Genomic DNA, 21,799 nt, shown 5'->3' with positions numbered 1-21,799 from the left:
TGAAATTCTTGGCAAGTGAGCACAGTATTAGCATTGGCCATGCTGATTGATCTCCTGACTCTATTCCAAATTGAGCCAATTGAGGCCAGTCATATGACTCTGACTATTCCCTGTGGCTTATGGAATGTCTTTGTATCTGTTGTTACCTGCAACTTCCAACTCACTGTACCAATGAAATGTTTACTTCATCTTTCCAATCAGGATAAACAAAAATTTTGGGGTCATTTTATTCTGTATTCAGGTTTTGATATTCCATGGTTTCTTCACTTTCTTCCTGTAATGCATCCTAGTTAACATGGTCATGCTGAATAACTTACTAGCTCCATGTATGTTTATTAACACTTGTAAATAAACCACCATGTATATTCTTGTATCTTAGGATTCATACCAGTACCTGCTTGTTTTTCTTTGACTTTTTAGCCCTTTTACAGCCTACGAAGTGATCACAAGTTAAAATAACTGTAACATACCTGTAACATTACATCCGTTTTTGGTATGTAGGTCTGAAACAAATTTCAGTTGACAGTCATTTTGAAGGTCTGTGGTTACAGAACCTACATGTATCAGGAAGTTTCAGGAAATAACATTAATTTTTCTTAAAAACAGAAAAGATACCCAATTATGGGAATTTGTTTTCATCAGACAACATAATCTTTCATTTGGGGTCAGTACCTTGTGTAATATCATGTCTGTAAAAAAGTTTAACTTATGTCTGTTTTTAAAAGATACCAGTTGATTATCGATGACCATTCAGAAATCCAGTGCATTTTTCTTTTGCTGTATTAAATGTGTTGCATGTGCATAGCTTGCAAAATGTGAAGGGATGGGAAAAATGTTTTACATGTCATTAAAAACTTGTTGCACTGCGATTTTTGGATATGACCATTGACAGTTAAGTGGTATTACTTTTTAACCTGACTTAATGTTGTCTTCTCTCTGTACCAGTACATGAATTACATCTTTCAATATTATTACATCTTTTTGGTTTTGATCAGTAAATACTTGTTGTAAAAATTAGTACAAAAACAGATTTTAAAAAAATTGTTTCAAGCAGAAGAAAAGAAAATGGGGATTTGCTTCAAGTGAAAAAGTAGTTCATTGTATAAATGCAAATTAACCAAACTGTCTTCATCCATAGTAGCTTTTTGTTAGCTCTAGCTAGTTAATCTAACTCCTGTCAGTGTATTCAATTGTTTTTAATCATATCTGTCTTGTTTAAGGGGAGCAGTAAGCAACTGTGTAACTCTTAGCAATATGTTTTCTCTTTCTTTTGAAATAGTTCGTGCAGACCAATGGACAGTACCAGCAGTATCAGATGCCAGCAGGTTACCAACACCCACAGCAGCAATCCCAACAACAACAACAACAACAGCCAGTTCCGCAACAGCAACAAACACCACAAGGACAAGATGGCCAACCTCAGACTCAGGCTGAAGCCCCAAAGGTACATGCCTGTATATATAGACCCCTAATAATATTGGGGGTCCATATATCAATGAGCATGTATCTCAGTGCAGTATACATGTACATATACAGTAGCATGTACATGTAATTATATGCCAATATATTATGCTGAACATCATGCACATACATAATGTCAGTGAATTCCAACTGGGATTTATCTTCAGAAGCATAAGGAGACATATCTCACTCAAATAAACAAGACTATTTCTAAATAGTTACTTAAATATGTGAAAACGTGCACTCTTAATTACTTGAGAAAAGTAAATTGAAATATTTAAACAAAAAATTTGAAATACAAAAATAGAGTATGTAAGGGAAAAGGCAGATTTATGTGGCACTTCTAGGTGCCCTTAGGAACAGAACAATTACCTGTTTTGCACCAATTAATATGCCTTGAGAAACCCTGAGGAGAAAAATAACCCTATCTGAAATATCCCCTGGTTCATGAGCAGGAAGCCACTGCCATGTTTGAGTAATGACATATGTTCATATTCAACCTGACTTTCAGATGTTAGCAACATACTCCCACTTCCGTTAAAGTTGGCCCATCAGCATACAGCATATATATACACCAAGAATGCATCATTTGTTTACTTGTGCTGAAAAATGCTGCTACTACATCTACATCTACTACTATTGAAAAAATAATAAGTCGTGCACCGTGAACCTGGAATGTCCTTATCCACAGTGCAGCATTTAACTTGTGATGTTAAAAAGGACAAGATGTGATTATAATGCTTTCAGACGACAACGTAGTTTTAAGGGGTATTGTTTTGGTCTTGCTGTACTGTGTCAGTCCCCAGCCTACAACTTTTGGCATGACCGTTGGGGTGGTTGTGGGTTAAAGGAAATGAACAGAGGTCGGGGATCTTCACCTAATTTAAACCAAATTGAAAAATAGGATGCTCTGTCAGTTCTTTCACCCTGGGGATACAGTTGGCTGTGGTTGGGAGGGGCTCTAACACTTGTTCCAGGCAAAACAACTCTAAATCAATTATCTGTCTGAAATAACAATTCTGACTTTGACAACAGGCCTTCACAAAAGTGCTAAGATTCTTGACTTTGATATTTAAAAGGGTAAAGTAAAGACTACATTGAATAAGAATGAATTCTTTTTCCTTGCAAGAACACATTCAATATGCTGAATGCATAAAAATGCACAAAACAGTGATAAATTCTTGCACAAATTAAAGAGTTTATCTTGTAAAAAATGACTCAGAATATTTAACTAAAAAAATCCCAACTCCCCCCCTTAAAAAAAATCGTCTGTTGTACAAGTAGTATACCTGGGGACATTTAACATTTGTTGACTGTTGTGGTGTAGGATATAACATTTTGAAAACTCAAGGGATGTATAGCGCCCTAGGGAAACTGTGCATACCTGAGCTCAAAACATCATATTGTACACATCACAGCAGTCAACAATTGTTATGTCATATCTCTTTGTCTTGATGATGTTTCTTACTTGTTTTTCTGAGTGATATTAAGGGGAAAAAGAATTTTTGAACATAAGCAGTTAGCAGTTCCTGTATTGTCCTGTACACTGTGGGGGGAGGGGTGTGTGCATGTTGATATGATGTCTAACGGTGTGTAGTGTGTGTGACATGCCTGTTATGTCACCTTGGCATGTGGTCGCTCTGGACTAATGAAAAAAAAAACTGTGTTCAAGACAAAGGTATGATAATAGTGTTAGTCATTTTCAATGTTTACGGTCTTCAAGTGTACTGATAGATGACATAGATCAATGGACTTTTCTTTCAATTTGAAACACACAATGTAAACGACTTGGCACTGATCCAGCACTCACAATGCTGTGAACCCAGCCTAGTACATGACTGACAAACTCTGAAATTCTCAATAACTTCATAGAAATTGCCACATGAATGTTCTATTGCTCATATCCTGTCTGCAGGAGTCTGACCCTCTCATACTGTGCCTCCCTGCTAATAACCATTCAACAAAACAAGCACTTTCAAACGTGTATGTTGGGCATATGGGAGTGGGTGTATATTATGTGTGGTTTCTGTAAAAAATTACTGGTAGACCCTGCTGTGCTAATCCAAACAATATCATGTAAGAAGAACAGAATTGAACAGGATTGCTTGGTCACAACCTCCCCGCTGGTCTGGCTTAAACAGGTTATCGACCTAATTCATGTTAAGATAGAAACCTGCTTCCTGTTTCTCACGTCCTGTTGTGACCTGAGCTTGAACAGTGTTGAATCCCACAGAAAGCTGGCATGTGGTTGTGGTTTTTCTGCTATTACATGTTTGTTTATTTTCTGGCCACCCTCCTTTACTTGGGGGCTTATATAAGTTCCCTTCATTGCTTCTGAACAGCTAAGCTTTGTTCCCTGGCATTTGAAATGCATTGGCTCAGGGCTCATGGGTCATTATGAAAAAAATTGATACTTTTGATAATACTCTAAGGATCTTAATCTGAGCATGAAAAAAATATTTTATTGAAGCAGATTACTTTTTAAAACTTTTATTATAAAGCTATATTTTCTTGCCCAAATTCATGTTTGAAACAGTAATTTTTCCACAAGGTCCTTTTTGTGCATTTTTTCACTAAAGGCCTATTAACACTGACAAAATTAATTAAGATTCGTTTAAAACCCTGTTCCAGTGATTTTTTTTTTCAAGTATTAACCTTCATTTTCAGACTTACATAATCCTCATGCCATAGTATTGGCTGAACCCAAAGTGTAATTAAATCAATGGTGAGTTTAACAATGTAGTTTCCATTAAGCCAATTGTTGATGCTTGTAACTGAGGAAATTTAAAGTTCTAAAATAGACACATAAGTCTACACTTCCAAGAAAATTTCACCTTTCCTTTGAAGAAAAATGTTATCACAATTTACTGTTGGGAACTTCTTTAAAGTAACACTAGCAAATTGTTTCTGCAGCAGACTGATGGCCAGTCTATTACAAAGGGTTCACCAGCCATTGAGAGAAGAGACACTACAAATGCCAATGTCCCTCTTGTTGGCTTTGCCTCAGTTCCAACCTTCACAGATGCTGAAGATAGGTATGTGTACATGAAAGAGAAATACTCAAGGCAGTGTCCAAGTGATATGGCTACGGCTGGCAGAAAGTAAAAATACATGCATATGAGGGAAGTCAATTCAGCCACTTCTATATGAATTACTAGCTACAGCTACTGATTTTGATGTGGTGTAACGCCTGAAGGATTTCTGTTGTGTAGTGGCACAAAATTTGATTTAATAGTACTTGAATGATACTTTAAATGTGTTCCTGATTTTGATCTGAAATTATTTTCCAGTCATTGAAACCTCTCTTGTTAGTCATGTTTTTCTTTAATCTGAGCTAAGACTAAAACTAATAGACTGTTACTAAGTGGAGGCTTGAATCTAAATTTTTTGGGTAAAATTGATAAACTTCTCAAGGGCAGATTCACTATTAGTCACATTCAACATTTTTTTCTCTTTAAATGGTTGATTTGATCTCAATAGTAGTACAGAGACTGGCGGTCCTGGCTATGAAAAGGCTGAAAAGAAGGAGAAAGAGAAGAAGGCACGGATGAAGAGCATCAAGAAGAAACATGAAAGGCCTCCTAAACTCAACATCATCTCAGTGGATGAAGACTTCATCGTGGAGTGTTCCTTTGAGACGCATAAGGGAGAGAGGGTGCAGTTCAAGTTTAGTGTGGATAATGATAATCCTGATGACATTGTGGAGAAAATGGTACGTTAGATTGGTGTAGTGAGTCATTGGATGTGGTTGTTGTATTCGACCTTGGCTTATAAATTAGTCTTGTGAAGAGAGCCTTCGCTGCAGTTACTCAAGGATGAGTTCTTAATCTGAAGCTAAAAATAGACCTGTGTTTTGTTTCTATCCGGTTCGTAAGTGACTTCGTCACAAAGGCGGACATGACAGGATTTCCAGTCTTTCATTGGACAATCGTTAACTTCCAGTTGTGTGGTTCTATGTAAACGGCGATCAATGCATGTAACTCTATATGCAGTGCACGTGTGCAGTGGGCATGGTTTAAACTGAAGTGACGTCACACTTACAAATCGGATAGTCTAAGTGGTAGTGTCTCCACTATCCTGAGCCCTACACAGAATACTAGATTTAGACATGTCCTGAACCTCATGCACTTCTATGTCAAAACTTCTGTGTCTTCCATGTCATCCTCTTTAATCTTTTCAATTCTAGTAAATGCATCGTGTAACCAACCACTGTGAAAATAAGTAAAGTTGTAAAGTAAGATGAAATTTAGGAGGTGCTCCTATATTTTGATGAAAGGGCATGTCTGTATCGATTTTTTCCCACACAATTATTTTCATGATGATGTTTTTCAAAACTCGTTTTTATTGAGTGCTAGGTCTGAAAACTTCGAGTTTGTAGAGTCGTCAAGACAAACTGTACATTAACCAAACCTTATTCATTTACCTTCAGCTGACAAAAGACCTGATCCCGAAGCAGTACACTGAACTCTTCATTGAGCAGTTGCAAAAGATCTGTGTAGAGGCCAAAAATACTGGTCCCATGAAGGCCACACCCATTACCACCTCGGCAGAGACAGGCCCAGCAGACATGCCACCTTCCTCTGCCAGTCCCAAGGTTGTAGATCCCATGACTGCTGCAGCTTTGACAGCAACATCTGCTGTACCAACCTCAGTTGCTGTGACTTCATCATCTTCATTGGAGACAACAAATGATTCAAATGTACCCAGTGATGATAGCACCAGCCCACCTCAGGTATCATGGGAATGGATGTTTTGTTCCATACCCTGGCAGAATTCTTCCAAATTCATCAGGAAGTTTAAGATTGTGCAGGAGTGTGGAAGATTAGGGTCTTGATATCCAGTGAATGTCTAAGTACAGAAATGGGTCATTTGTTTTTCTTGCACTGTGGAAGATTTGGGAGCATTCATAAGAAGTATGCTCAGGGAGTTTGGATTAACAAATATGAATGGTTTACTGTTATTTCCTTCCGTCCCTTGTGAGTCTCTTCACAGAGCACCACATCACAAATGTACAAATATCTTTTGTCTTTCAACTTCATCATATGAATATTCATTTTTTTTGGTCATACCTCTTTAACCACTTTGCGCCAGGGGCATTTATGAATGCTGATGATGCAGGGATGGGATAATTTTTTTTTTAATATGTTTTCAAAATTCTTTAAAAACTCATATCTTAATTTACTGGACACTTACACCCACACAAAGAATTTTCTGGTTTCTACTCTAATCTGACAGACAACATCTATTGACGCTGCAGTATTTCAGCTAGGGCTTGCTGTCTTGTAAAAAGAGCCTAGATTGTGCGGTGTTATGTAATTTTCTTTTGTTCACAAATCTGGCACAGTGTGCTGCTGACCTCTTTTCAGTAGGGGCCAGATTAGCGTGCAGCGGTACTGTGTGGCTCATTGCTGCGGTGGTGGAGTGCTTTTGTCCCCGTTGGTAATCCGCTCACTCTAAATGCCCCAAACTGTGGTATACTGCTTCAAAACAAGGCTGGATTATCTCCACTGTTGAGTGAAAAAATGTCGGTAATGCCCAGCAGTCTGGTCTTATGTTACGAGTACGGGCTTTTGTAACAAGGCCCAGTTCCCTTTGTCTGATTTCGGAGACCCCGGCCACGCATATAAAGAATACGTGTTGAGTACCGGCAACCCTACGGCAAGTGGTTAACAAGCATGTGAGACGACTGTTTATTAAACTTATAATTAGTTAGTGATTTCTAAGCAGATGTGTTCTTATGTTACTGCAGGTCACTGGGAGTAAATTGCCAGATGGCTCCACCAATGTTACCCCTACTGACAGTCAAGGTCGTCCATTGTCACCAAAGAAGGAGCCTCCTGATCCATCCAAAGTGGTTGACCCCAGTGGGAACCTGGCTCCAGCCCCAAGTCCCCCTGTAAACACAAATCAAGTCCCAGGATTTACTGCTCAACCCCAAGTCCCAGAAAGAATCGAAGCCAGTATTAAACCGGAGGCTTGTGTGGTAGTATCCAGTAGTGGGAATCTTCCCCGGACCTATGCGGAAGCCGCAGGAAGAAAGCCTGACCAAGTCTTGCAACAGCAAGGTCCTTTACAGGGTAGCCAGTCACAGCCACAACTCCACATGCATCAGCATGCCCTTCAGGCATCAAGGGGTCTTGTCTCACCGGCTACCATGGGGGATATTCAGCAACAAACTCAGCCTGTATCTGTGGGTAATCCCCCTGCTGTGACATCCCAAGCAAGCATACTGGCCCCGCAGCCTGTGTACCCGATCCAGATGATGCAACAAGGTGTGCCAGTCCAACAAGTGATAACAGGACTGGGGGGAACACCACAAATATACCCCATGCACATGCCGTCAGATGGACAGCAGTTTATCAGTAATACCTACCCTGTCCAGCTAGAAGGACAGAGGGTGTGGGTTTCTGGACCGGGTCCTGTGCAGATGTCAATGGTTCCAGGTTTTCAGGCCCAGATGCAGGCTGGCATGCAAGTCCAAATGCATGGACAGGTTCCAGCAAGTGTTGTCCAACAACAGAACCAACCAATGGAGCCTCAGAATGTGTATTCCACAGCAGCTGTCAGTCAGATGTCTGTCCAGGGAGGCACAGTGCCACCGTTGATGCGACAGTCATCTCAGAACCAGCAACTGGCACAGCAACAAGCTCAACAGCAGCCACAGCAACCTTTTCAACAGCAGCCTCAGCCACAACAGCAGCAACAGCCAGTGCAGCAACAACAGCCTGTGCAACAACAACAGCCACTTCAAAAGCAACCACAACATCAACCAATTCAACAGAAGCAAATGCCACAACAACAACAGTCTGGGATCTCATCACACAGTACAGCCTTCCAGAACGTGCCATTTGGAAAGCAGCAGGGAAGTGCCGCCTCTCTAGCCGATCTAGATGCCAAACTCCATCAACTTCACAAGAGGCCTCAGAAGTCTGCTTTTACTCCAGCGCAGAGCCAACCGCAGTCACAAGTCGCAACACCTGTCCACTCACAACCGTCCACTCCAGCATCAGTGCCGGGATATAGTAACATACAGTCACAAGGAATACCACAGTCCCAGCCACAGGTTAGCTACCAGCAGACACCTGTACAGGCACCTGTATCCCAGGCACCTGCTCAGCAGATTCAACCACATGTAGAGCAGCACATGCTGGTAACTCACTCCCACTCCGCTCCAATTCTTGTCCCTGATGTAAATGCAGGTGTTCAACAACAAACACCCCAGCATGTGCATTCAAGTGCTTCGCATGGCATTCAACCAAGTACCATCATAGAGGAGCCCAGTGCAGATGTGGCTGGTCAGGATACAGCTAAACCATCAGTTCAGTCCAGGCATCCTTCTTTCTCTGAAACAACCCCTGTTAGCTCAGCCAATGAAGGCAAGTTGCCTGAAATATCTGCAGAAGGTTCCAAGGCAGCTGAAGTTGTGAAAACAGAGCCAGTCAAGACCATTTCAAGGTTCCAGGTGCAGCATGTCGTTGAGGATCCTGTGAAGGAAAATCAGCCCAAGAAAGATACTGAAATGGCTACACAAGCCGTACCAACGTCAGATGTCAATGCAATTAGTGATGTAAATAAGAGAGAGAATAGGGCACAGTCAGTGCCAGATGTTAGTGTAGCAGAAAAGAGTGCTTTAACTCGAAAGTCTTCCATTGAAGTTGATGCAACTGTTCCCCTATCAAGGGAGAGTATGGCAACAGGATGTTTAACCATGACACCAACATCGGGTGTGGACACCAGTGCTGAAAAAGTAGCACCAAAAGAGGAAAGTGCTTTTTCAGTAAAATCATCAAACACTGAGGCTGTTAAAACAGGTGCGCAACTGAGCAAAGTCTCATTAGAGGGAACTGAGAAAAAAGAATCGGTGGCATCTCGCTTCCAAGTAACCACCATCAAAGATGAATTTACCAAGGTTGAGCGAGGTGTTGCTGCTGAGAAGGAGACCCCAGTACCACCTCCACTGACAAGCATAGAAGCACAAGCTAAACCAAGCCATGGTGCTTCAGTGAATGCCCAATCCGTTCCAGACCAAACATCCAGCCAGTCCAAACCACCAGATGCAGTCGGAACATCCACTGTTTGTCCTCCATCCCACACTGCCCTGGAGCGCAAAGTGTCTGGTGAACGAGGGACACCAGATAGTATAGCTTCAGATATAGGCTCCTCATCACATCCACCTGCAACAGATTACAAGGGACAAGGTGCGATGGTTACACCACCTGTCAGCAGCATTCAGCCTGAAGGATACTATAACCAATTCCCACAGCAAGCATTCTTTGCCTATTCAGCTGAGAGATTGTCACCCGGAATGCAGGTAATTATTTCAAAGGCAATTTTGCACATACCCTGTAAGTTGGAAGTGTCAGTGAATTGCAGAATGTCAATGGCATTATTCTGCCCAAGTTTCAAATTTTACAATTGAATTTCTTAATTCCATGCTTGTGTATTGTACAGTTGTTTCTTATTTTTTCTGCAGGGACAGATCTTCGGGCCAGTGAGTTTTAACTTTGATGAAAATGAAGACAGGCCAGAGCTGAAGGAAATACTTCAAAGGTAAAGACACCAAACATCTGTTCGTAAACTGTCGTGAAGAGCACTTGACTCTTTGGTTTATCAGATTTTCTGGAAGTGTTCAGTAATCAGCAAATGGTTTGCGAAGACAAAAGGTTTTTTTTTATTGGAACACAGGTTTGTCTGTCTTGCTAGCCTGAGAGTTTTTCAACAAGCTTTATTTCAATCTAATTATTCTGATTCTCTTTGAGACATATTTTAATAATTACCCTTTTAAGTCTTAAGCCCTAATTTTTCTCCCTTCCACTAGGCACAGGGAAGAACAAATACAGCTGCTTCAGAAGCAACAAGAGGAGTTGAAGAAATTCCAAAAGTCACGCTCAGCTCAGATGTTCCTACCATCAGCCTATCTTCCACCAGTGTACCAACAGATGGCTAGTCATCAGTTCTACCCATTCCAAGGTGGCTTGTTACCACAAGGCTATCCGATGCCACCAGCTTTTGCGATGCCACAAGATCCCAGTGTGTACAACATGCCTGGGGCTTGGCATCAAGGTATGGTCCCTCTCATGGGTGGACAGATCCAGGGTCCTGTGGGTGTTAGTACTGCCAGTAGCTCCTCCACATTGACTAGCGTCTCGTCTGTGGGACAGCTGATTGGCCCTGGTCCAGTGTATTACCCTAAAAGGGGTTCCATCACACCGTATACCATACCAGCAGGATTTGGTCGAGTGGACATGAGTTCAGCTGGAGTGCCACCATCTGTGCCTACCACGCTCCCACAACTACCACCCACGCCAGTTCTCTTTAATAAAAGTGAGAGTTTTGCAGGCCTAAACAGCAGTGGGCTCCCAGATACACTGGAGGCACGGCAGCGAGCAACAACCTTTCCAACCGTGGCAAATACAGAAGTGAACAACATGGGCAGTGTAGGGGCACAACCAGCTCCATTGGACCCCTCAGCTTCTGCTTCTCTTGATGCAGCTCAGCAGACTTCCAAGCCAGTGTTCTATGTACATGAGTCAGGAGGTAAGCGTGTCTTTTCTCCAACTCCTTCTGAAGGAAGTCTCTGTGACACTCAAGAACCGGTGATTACTCCTGAAGGAGAGGAGCCTCCAACCAAGTTTGCCGAGTACAGGGCTGATGGAGGCACGTCCCATGACCCCAAAGAGGTCATGTCTGCATCCTCTATCGAACCATCTGGTAAGAAGCCTGTCTTCACTGAGGATCAGTTCAAACTGGCTGAAATAGCTAAAGCGCCTCCTAGAACGGCAGTCACAGAGCCTGAAAAGAAGATGAGCCTGAATGAACTACGCAAGAATCAAGTGAGACAGGATTTGCAGAGTAACATTGGCTCAGGAGGGGGAACAGGAAAGCCTAGCGGTCAGCAGGAATAAACTCAAGGTCACCTGTTTATTCAAATGTACAATTCAATTGTAAACAATTAATAACACGATGAAAATTAATTCCATCCAATCTGGGTTCTCTGGCAAGATGGGTGGTGCATTCACGTGTGTTTCTTAGGAATTTGGGCCTCAGCCCAACTCTATCAGATCCTTTAAAGTCCATTAGGAAGTTATTAAGGATTTCATAGGAATATAGAAAGTAGAACCCAACCACTGCAGATTTTGATGTCCCTTGAAGTTACAAGTATAAAGATAATGGCTAAGAAAATTGGCAAAGTACCTGCTCAGGTTTTTGCAAAAGATAAACCTGATCTCTCTAGCATGTTGGAAAAGGTCTCATAACTGGAAGGATTCAGGACTTGAGGGGTTACTAAACAAGGATGCCTGTTTTGACTACCCATTTGACATTTTATAGTGCCAGTTGTGACTACTCCATTTAGACTTGGTTGCATGTTGTTTGTTGAGACACCTGTAAGAGCGGCATCATTTATTTGATGGATCGGCTTTACATGTGGCTCTTAACAAAATAAAAGCTTACGGTCTGACCAGTGATCATTATTTGGGGTAGGACTAGTACCTGTCCATTAAAGTAAAGAGTTCTGAGAACTTCATGGATTAGTTCAAGCGTGCATGTAAGCTAAACATAATGTAGGAGAGTTTGCTGCCACCAAGTACATGTATTTTAAAGTCTCCATTGATGCTAATTGCAGCTCTAGGAATTGTATCTGCATGAATATTTGAGATTTCAGTCACAGGAGCATTTTTATTTTGACCATCAGTTCTGATCGTTGTGATATTTACGCACGTGAAAGCACCACACCATATGTGTATCAAGTATTCGTGTTCAAGTATTATTCCAAGCAGTTAATCAGTGGGTTATTATGTACATGTATTAGTCATTGGATGAAGCACCATATGTTATAAACTTTAATATCACCATTCCAGCGTTGTGCACATGTAAAGGGACCTTTTCTGTATCATATACACCTGCCACCTGGTTCAACTGTATTATATCTTGTCTAATGGTGGTTGATATTCTAATTGTCCAAATATAACAAATATTGCCTTTTTTAGTTCAAATTGAGGCGTGAAGACAAATGAATGGTTTGTGATCTTATGCTGCTTTCTTTGTTTGTGTGTGTGTGTGTGTGTGTGGGTTTGCTCTTGCTTGATTATTGGCAATGTGAGAAGATCAGACACAGTCGGTAATGGTATTTAACCACTTGATGCTGGATGACGTATAAACTCACACAATCTGTTCAGGTACTTCATAGACGGCAACTTTGAGCCACTGAGCTTTTGGCTCATGTCATGACCCAAGCAAAAATGAGGAAAGATCGTGGTGATGCTTTTTTTGCCTTTCATCCATTAACTTCAAGAGTTTGATCTCTTAATATTTGGATTATACCTTAGCATAGATACCAAGACTGTTTGATGTGAATTCTTAGTAGGCAGTTAGACGTCATGCCTTGCAAGATGTGTTTGTGATTTGTATCATCAAATAGACTGTCCACTTGCCTCTGGATAAGCCAGCTTCAACAGCCCATACACATGTCGAACCACTCAGCATTTATCTCAATTAAAGGAGCAATTCTTTTTTGTAACTGAAGACCTGATAAGTTGGAAGCAGAATTAGCACTTTCTTGAATAGTTGTTAGTTCGTAGTTCCCCTGTTAGTTGGATAGCAGCTATAATCTTAATGATATTTCTGTAGTGGGTTTGGGTATACTGAAGATATTAAAAGTAGTTTTCGAATTCTGTTAGACTTGTGAGAGATACAGTGGGTTGAAATGACTGTACTTACGTTTTAACATGAACCCGTATCTTCGCAGTGTCATTAATGTGTACATATGTGTATGAAATAAGCCTAAAATGGTGTGAATGGCAACCTAATATGCAAGTTTTTGTAGCACTTTGCCTGATGCAGAATAGCCATTGCCTTTCCTTATTGCTGCTGATGAAGCATAGTGCTAGAATGCATCTGATAAAAGGTGATGCTTTTTGCTGCACATAAACTGTTGTAAATATAACTGTATTATTATTATTGTTATTATTGATATTATTTAAACATGGAATTGTAAAATTCAAGAGAATGTGCCTGCTTAATTGCTAGGGGTAAGTTTAACCAATCAAAAAAGAAGTGAAATCTATAAAAAGTTAGTGGTGAAAGAATCCAAAATTAATTTGGCTATGAAAATGTCCAATAATACACCAGCAAATAAGTTATATCTCATGTCATCTTACTGACAAATATTTAAACATGACAGAATGGAAATGCACTATAGAAACTTATCAGAGCCTCTCTGGTTCTCAAAGTGCCCGTACCAAAGACAGTCTGCTGAAATCTTTTCCAATGATACAAACATCAACCTTGCCAGTGGTTTCTTAATTACTGACCACACCCCCTTCCCACTCTGCTCTAGTGCTTTCTTGTGAGAATCTTTGATCGTTTGCCATCTACAAGTTACCCTAGTTTAAGTTCCATTTGAATACAAATTATTTCAGCTTCCATAATATTAATTGGCATGGCTTACATAGTATACACATCACAGTTTTGAAGCTGCTTAAGCCATTTCTACGTGTTATGTAATTAACAATTGTAAAGTTTTATTGTGTGTGAGCACTTGTTTGAAGATTGTACAATACTGTAACCATCCACCACCAAAATCTGTACCAATAATTGAATGTTAATGTCTGCCTTATTACTAAAATTATAAGGGACTTGTTTTGCATTGTTGACTATTTATGACACACCTGATAACTTTCACTACTGAACATCAAACATTTTAAAAATAGTAACCTCAACTGATTACATATTACAAAGAAGTTTACTAATACCATTCCAAGTCTTACTTCTCCACCAAAATTTAATATAGTCTACAACACCCCGTTAGTTGTGGATAGAAATTTTACTGAGCTGTGCATCTGTACATATACTTTTTGCCCATGTGCATGTTTCTTACCTCAAAAAGGTAAAGTGAGACATTGTTCTGAAATTAGTCTTGGGTAGATACCCTACACTTACCACAGTCTCCTGTTGCACAAGGAAATCAACTGAGCACAGGGTTCCAGTTCTTCTCACAAACACAATTAAGTATATTCTACCAATGCCACCAAAACAAAATATTGAAGTTGAGGTCATGGTTCTTCTGTCAACAAACTGAAAAGTGAAATCACTGAAGTAAAATTCAAGCAGTAGTGTTTATAAATTCATGAGGTAATCAAACGGATATTTTGAATTTCCTGAGACACTGTTGGTGTCATTTCCAGTCTCATACTTCTGTAAGCACACAGGTTCATATATAAGCTTTCACAAGTTTCTGCATGAAGGTACAGGTTTGATATTTTTGTTCATTCTTGGAATAGGTCCCTCTTATGCCCAGTTTTGAATTTTGAAAGGCACAAAAAAATCTCTTTTCCTCAGTTGTGTTTTGGTTTTTCCTAAAGCTCCTGTCTGATTTTATCTTTTTTCTCTACAGTAAGAGACATCAACCAGCTTAAATGTATTTGTGTAAAGGCTATTGTAGTGTTAAATCTTTGTAAAATTATTCTAGGGAACTTACATATGAGAAATTGTTAAAATATAACAACACCAGTCATCAAAGTTTGATTGTACACAGTGTTTCTTGTCACATTTTCCAGTGTGGCATAACTGTGACCAACTCCTCACCAATCCTAAGCAGGGAATGTTTAAGGCTCTTTAAGTTAAACAAGAAAAAATAACAGAACTAATGTGAAGTGATTACACCTTGTAACATTTTGGCTTGTAATCTGTCTTGCTGAGTCAATTTTCCTGCTTACTGGGTTCGTGAAATTGGTTACAGGTCTTTACAGGTGTGTAGGTATTGGCCAGTTTCTGTATTTTAATGCACTATGACTACATTGTCCATGACATGAACAGATTAAAATTTGTTCAATTATATGATACCTATATAGTATGAAGGAAGGTACATGTATGTGCTAGGTCAGGTGGCTACAGACTAATGGTGGAATGTCATCATTTGTCCGTCTTCTGAATTGGCTGTATTCTGATGGAAGGGACATAAATTTCACAGGGTTAATTTGAGCTGTTTAACTAGATTGTAATGTGCTATGTGTACATGTGTAAAAAAGGCCTTTTCAAAAAAAAAACAAAACAAGCCAGGAAATCCTGTTGTAAGATTGTATACCTTTGCATACTTTGACTACACAATATATGGTGTATTTAAGAGTAGCAGTGAAGTAGTAAACTTCGGTCATATTGCCTTTGCACTTATCCCCTTTATATAAAATGCACTTCAATCAATTATAGCTTTTGTATCAAAAGTTGCACACCCCTAGTCATCAGTTCTTATTACCTGTTTGTCTAGAGCAGTAGCATACCAAGCTGTGATAGGAAAGTCATAATGCATAACTAATGTCATTAAATGGTGCCAGTTTAAAACACTGTTTCCTGAAGTTCACACAGTAGCAGCTGCCTTCCAAAAACAAACAAGAAAATTGTATTCCAAGGAATCGGGGTATACCAAGATGAGATTTGTTGACATTGAGGAGAAGGAGCATTTCTTGGGATGGGGAACACCTTGCAAATACATCTTCCTTTTGGGTCACCATTCTTTTGTTGTTTTGTCTTGAACACTTTTTTATTCCTTAGTCATGAAACCAACACATTTAATGCAATTGAGGTTCTGCATGGCAGCCATTTTTCTGGTAACAGCTTTTGTTCCTCGGGGAGACACATGAGCAGACATTTTGTACTGACCCTCCATTGCAAAAGTGGTTACAAGAAGGATAGCTGCCATATACAACCTCTGTTGTGGAACAGTCTGTCAAGATGAATCACACAGACAAATTTTAATCAGGCACATACTACATTGTTTAATAGTAACAAATGTACCTGTAGTGGATTTAACCATGTATTGGATGAAATGTAAAACCAATCGCTACGTATTGTTACCTCAGCAAAAAAGTTGTAAGCCCGTTTCCTCCACTTATTTATAACTATTAACAAAATATTCCTACAGTAATTATATAAGATTATTTTCAAAATGTACTCAAAATGCTACAACTTCAGTTTTATAGGTCACTTCATTGGACCCCCCCACACATGTATTGGTTAAGTTAATTTGAAAATAGGACACATAGCAGGTAAAAGACAGTTTGATTAACCATGTTCCCTAACATAAGACCAACATGTCTCCAAATTGAATTCTGAGAATTTAATATTACTGGAAAGATCTGGAAAAGGGATCTGGGAAAACCATGTAAGCTCTGCTGATATCAATTGATGTTACACCTGTGAAATATTAAAAGGAATCAAGTGTTTGATACCTGTCTTTTTTGGTTTAAGAATTTTTGTTTCTGTAAGAAGTAACTGATGCATACATGGCAACTTAACAGTTATTTAGTTGAAACTGGTAAGAAGGAACTTACATCAGTAATTTTTTTCCTTTTTCTTTCTGTCTGAAATTGATTTCAGACACGCCGCATTAGGTCACTTGGATGACTACTGAAATTAGTTTGTTTCTCCACACAAACCTGGTAATTATTTCATTTTCCACAGTTACCTTTCTGAACATTATATTTTCAACTTGGTTGGATTTCTCTGATAATTTCACTTTAACTTTTTTCCTGTATAATTTCTTTTGTTACTAATAAGTTATTATGTACTTGTATATTGCAATATATTGATTAATGTGTTAATGATTATGTAACAATTAAGAAATAAGAATGGTATTTGTCCCTTGTATAACCCCAAATATTTAACATTTATACACAAAGTGGTTTCAATTCACACGTACACGTAACACACAAAAAAGGAAAGAGAGCAAACAAGAAAAGAACTCAATCTACAGTGTGTTACGATGAGGTGCACATATTGGGTTTTGATCATAAATTCCGAAGGATCTCAGAAGAACTATGGGACTAAATGAGCTTTTCTGTAATTACTGTTTATCCAATGAGTTGCATACTGTTATCATGCATTACTTTGAGTTGTTGTTGCAATGAAATAGCAAATAAGAAGTAAAAACGGATAAAAGACATTGCACAGCCCATTGTAACGGCTACCCCAGCACATCACTTTGTCCCGTGTCTTTTGTGTCGGTCTCTTTTCAAGTTACAGTTTCCCTTCAATTTGATTTGTTAGGAATCTTGAATTGCTTTACAGTAAGCTGAAGTTTTATGTACGAAAAATCAGGTTTACCATGTAAAATGTGCAAAGCAGAAGTCTGCCGCAGTAAGGAAAGAAAGCAAACTCAGTCAAAGCAGGTGGCAGTGTCAGAAAATAGATGCCCTTTGGATTTTATGGAGGTGTTAAGAAAGTGGTCCATGCCTTGATTACAGCGTATTCAGTCATCTCACTGGGAGGCAAATTCTCAGTCAAAATCTGCACTCGATCTTGTCAAACACTTGATGTCCTCTGATTTCAAGACGTGGATCTGGAAGTCAATATCGGAGTTGAACTCTTCTATATAACAGATACTTGGATTGGACCCTGCACTAAAGCCAGAGGTGGATCAGGTGCCTTGACTGACACGGTCGAATTTTGCTTCATTGGATTATCTTGGCCATGGCTCGTTGATACGGTTATTGGTCCCCAGACCATAGCTGCAGGTGGTTTCTCTGTTGTACCTGCTCTCGTCAGATTTACTTCTTTCTTGTTAGGAGTTGTGTTAATTTCCTCCTCGGAGTCTTCGCCTGCATTCATAGTTGGATGCAAGTCTTGGACTTCTCCTGCTCTCAGAAGCCGTCCGCTGCCAGATTTGCTCCAAGGAGCTCGCAGGTTGTAAGCCACAACAACGATTAAACCATACAAACCGCTGATGGGGTTAAACAGGGCCAGTACAGCCGCTACATCTAGCTTGGCCTCAAAATCATGGAAAGTTGTGCCAAGAATTAACATAGCCAGGGAGACATTGTGAAGTAGGATCTCTACACAGATACTGCGACGCTTCCAGATGTTTTGATGAAAGAGCCAAGCTAAGAGGTAGGCGGAGATCCAGCCAAGAGATGGGAGGAGGAGGATTGCAAAGACCATACCAATGGTGGTGTGCTGCATGTACCTCTCAAAGGCAACCACTTGAAGGATGCAATCACTGACAAAACTCAACAGACCAATCACAGTGCAGATCTAAAAGGAATAAAGAGGCCAATAAACAATTCTAACAGACTTGACATCTTAGGGAGATAACAGGTGTAGGATAATAGTTTAAGTGCTAGATAACTCATAGCTTCTCTCACAAATTGATGAGTCAAACAGTTGCCGCCTAATTTCACAGAAGTGGTGAGCAGCAAAGATTGCTCAGCCAATTTCTGTGATAAGCAGTATTGAGCCAAGAACTAGTTGAAAGTGACACACTTAGCAAGGCACTTTGGTTGGTAACCTGCTTAACAAGTTTCCATGCTGTGTAAATTGGCTCAAGCTATTGTATTAATATGGAGGGTTTTATATGGAAATGAAAAATGTCATCGTCAGATTTTTCAGACTGACTTTGGTGGTGTAGCATACCTTTTCAACAAACCAGGCCACGTATGCTGAATTCCTTTTGATGAAGTAGCCAATGATTGGTGATACAATGTGCAACACCAATCCTGAAATCAAAGGCCAAAGGGCAATGTGCAACGTTTGATGTGTCCAGCTACGTGAGTAGAGATGGAGCATGGCAGGTGCAAAGCCAATGGAAACGGCACTATTGACGGCTGTCAAACAGAAACTAAGAGAATAAAGCAACCAAGACTAATGATTGAAAACATGTTTGCACTTTTTCACGTGATTTGTGTGAAAATGGGAAACAGAATACAAGTACACTTAACATTGTTCCATCAAAGACATTTCAAATGGCCACTTCACTCCAAAAAAAGAGCACCCAGAAAATGAAAAATAAAGGAAATAAGAAAAAAAATCTGCAAATAAGTATGCTATTCCTTTGTCAAACTTTGACGAACTCAATTGTGCCCATGAGGATAAATTATAACTTCTAAGGCAATCCCAAGGGTTGAAGAATGCTTATGGAGGTGGTTTTCGTGAGTGCTTGGTTGGCAAAATTCACAAAAAATCCACTCACCTCAAGCACACATCTCCATTGATGTAAAAAGTCACCAAAGCAGTCAAGGCACTGGCTGGGCAAGCAGCTGTTAGTGTCATAGCAATGCTGTAGTGCCCAGGCAGGTTCATCAAGTGGTTAATCAGGAAGGCAGAAGCAGGGAACACCAGGTATTGTAACAAAGCCCCAGCCAATGTTCCTCCTAAGGTGTTCCACTGGCGTCGGAAGTCCCGTGGTTCGAGAACACAACCCATGGCAATGTTCAGCAACAGTGTTGTGATGAGCATCAAACAAGTGGTGGAGATGTAGACATACTCCGTGGTGTCCAATTCACCAAGATCTAAACCATCATCAGCATCCATTCTGAAATATTTCAATCTGCTCACTCTAGTGAATGATTTCTCATAGGAGTTTGTTATTTTTTTATTCCATATTTATTTGCTCTTATGGAACCACAGCTGTTGTCCAGAGTTTCTGCAATTGTTTATTACTAGCAGCTGTTTGAAAACTGAAATAAATTAAACCACTGTGTGAGATGTGCAGCCGTCACGCATGCTGCTCACTATGGTTGCTGGATCCCCAGAAACCTGCAAATCAGACTGGGTATGGTTTTGTCATTTGTATATATCATCTCGGAGGTCTGGTTAATTAAATTCTCTAGCCAAGCCAAAGAAACACAGCACGGCACTGAATCATACAGCACAATCGCCATAGATGTGGCACATTGTTCAGGTGCGTGTTAAGTTTCATATATTGCCTGCAGCTAGATCAGTTGAACAATTCATTATAGTCCCAGGCCAACCTGTCTTCTCTCCAACACCCGCAAACATGCTGGTACCAACTTACACATTGCAGTATCATCAAATACCAACTTAAATATTCATGTTAGTTGTTTTGCAACACAGGGTTCAAGTCATTTGTATTTACATTTTGGAGTGGTCAGCTAATTTGGAACTGACTTTTATCGATAGATACTGAAGAGGCTGCTTTGAGATTTCATCATTCAGTTCTCAGGTAACTGGAGCTAGCTAGTAACCTGAGTAAGACTGTAACACTATATCCCACAGCAGAAAATCACACAAAGCTTATCATTGCTTGCTGTAACAGTCTTAAATCTTATCAACCTGGAAGTTCATCCTCAGGAATGTTTGCTGTATTCAGAAAGAAATAATTTTTTTTATACAGCCAAATAGTTGAGACAATTACAGACACATTTTAAGACAAGACATTGGATTAAGGTCAATTTAGAAAATAATAAATAGAAACCAATACAACATAAATTGACTTTTCCTAACGGAAAGCCCTTTTAACATTTGAAAATATGTAACAAAAATGTCACATATGACTTAATTCGGTAAGCCAATTTATCCCTGGAGTTGCACATTTCCCCTAGCTATGTTGAACATGCTTTTTAGGCAAAGGACACAAGTTATTTGGCACATTTCTTACATTCAAAGCAGGGTAGAATACTTTGTAATATAAATAAATCAAAACGGACATGAATTATTTAATTATAGAAGTTAAATGTACATTTTTAATATGCAGTTTAATCCACAATTTGAGATACAATTGTCGTATTTGTCATTTATTCTACTGGCCTTGGTTTTCTTTCCTGACAGTATGTTTTTCTGGTGATCACAAACCGATAACCCCGGTACCAGCAAAATGTTAAGATGATGTCTGATGGATGGAAAAGGAAAAACTTTAATTTAACAGATGCCATTATTGTGAGGTTAATGCCTAGTTTTATAAGCAGCTATAAAAAAGACACTGATGAATTTTATTGCTTGAAATCTTCATGTGTGTGTGACATTAACATTTGGATCCTGTCAAAATGGTATTTCTCTCTACTTTTCTGTCCAACTTTTTGGAGCATTTTTTGCTAAAATAACGTTTAGGGGAACTTTATTCCAGTTTCCCCATCAAAAACTTTGGGTTGCCACAGCACTCTTGACACCAACTCTATTTTGCAAGTTTGTTTCTATTCTGCTAGAGGTCCAATCTCAGATGTTTTTATTGCAATCCTTGTTTTTATTCTGGTTTGAAAGCTGAGAAAAGCCTGATTTGTAACCCTTTCCAAAAAGGTTACATAATGACAATGTGACATAGGTGCACTGGAACACACCCTCATGCTTCCTATCTCTCTTCAGGTAGATGCCTGTCCCACAACCAGACACCCCTCCCCCCACTCAAAATGTACAAAAGAACAATCTTTGAAAAAAAAGCACATAAACCAAAATAAAAAATGACACCAGATACACAGATTCAAGAACAAGTTATGAAACTAATTCTTTTAAATCTCATTTTCTGTACAAAGGTGATGGACTTCAGCCAAATTGAGCCACTTTGAGTTAACTAGAAGATTAATGCAATCACATTAAATGCATTGAAATAACAACA

General features: G+C 39.5%; 2 protein-coding genes across 6 annotated transcripts in view; one reads left to right on the top strand and one right to left on the bottom strand.

Moving 5' to 3' along the window:
- LOC110988235 (uncharacterized) overlaps positions 1-17,430 on the top strand; it is a 55,178-nt gene extending 37,748 nt beyond the window's left edge. For 2 of the 5 annotated variants that reach the window (XM_087136210.1, XM_022251562.2), the window contains 7 exons: positions 1,280-1,444; positions 4,378-4,496; positions 4,942-5,173; positions 5,891-6,193; positions 7,211-9,772; positions 9,935-10,011; positions 10,280-17,430. In XM_087136210.1, coding sequence (XP_086992336.1) covers positions 1,280-1,444; positions 4,378-4,496; positions 4,942-5,173; positions 5,891-6,193; positions 7,211-9,772; positions 9,935-10,011; positions 10,280-11,366 — 4,545 coding nt within the window. In that variant the 3' untranslated portion in view covers positions 11,367-17,430. Of the gene's footprint in view, positions 1-1,279; positions 1,445-4,374; positions 4,497-4,941; positions 5,174-5,890; positions 6,194-7,210; positions 9,773-9,934; positions 10,012-10,279 lie in introns of all 5 variants that reach the window. The other 3 variants (XM_087136207.1, XM_087136209.1, XM_087136208.1) reach the window with 2 other exon arrangements.
- LOC110988247 (sodium-dependent organic anion transporter-like) lies at positions 17,135-21,512 on the bottom strand. The gene is made up of 3 exons (XM_022251583.2): positions 19,421-21,512; positions 18,865-19,069; positions 17,135-18,486 (listed from the first exon to the last, which is right to left on the bottom strand). Exons 1-3 carry the CDS (start codon positions 19,759-19,761, stop codon positions 17,824-17,826), a joined length of 1,209 nt encoding a protein of 402 aa, XP_022107275.1. The 5' UTR covers positions 19,762-21,512; the 3' UTR covers positions 17,135-17,823.
- Positions 21,513-21,799: the final 287 nt, after the last annotated feature.

The sequence above is a fragment of the Acanthaster planci genome, linkage group LG04 (genome assembly GCF_054643075.1).
Source record: "Acanthaster planci isolate LZ-2023a linkage group LG04, COTS_SCS, whole genome shotgun sequence".
Taxonomy (NCBI): domain Eukaryota; kingdom Metazoa; phylum Echinodermata; class Asteroidea; order Valvatida; family Acanthasteridae; genus Acanthaster; species Acanthaster planci.
Note: the sequence above shows the minus strand (reverse complement) of the source record. Positions and strands in the feature narration are given on the sequence as shown.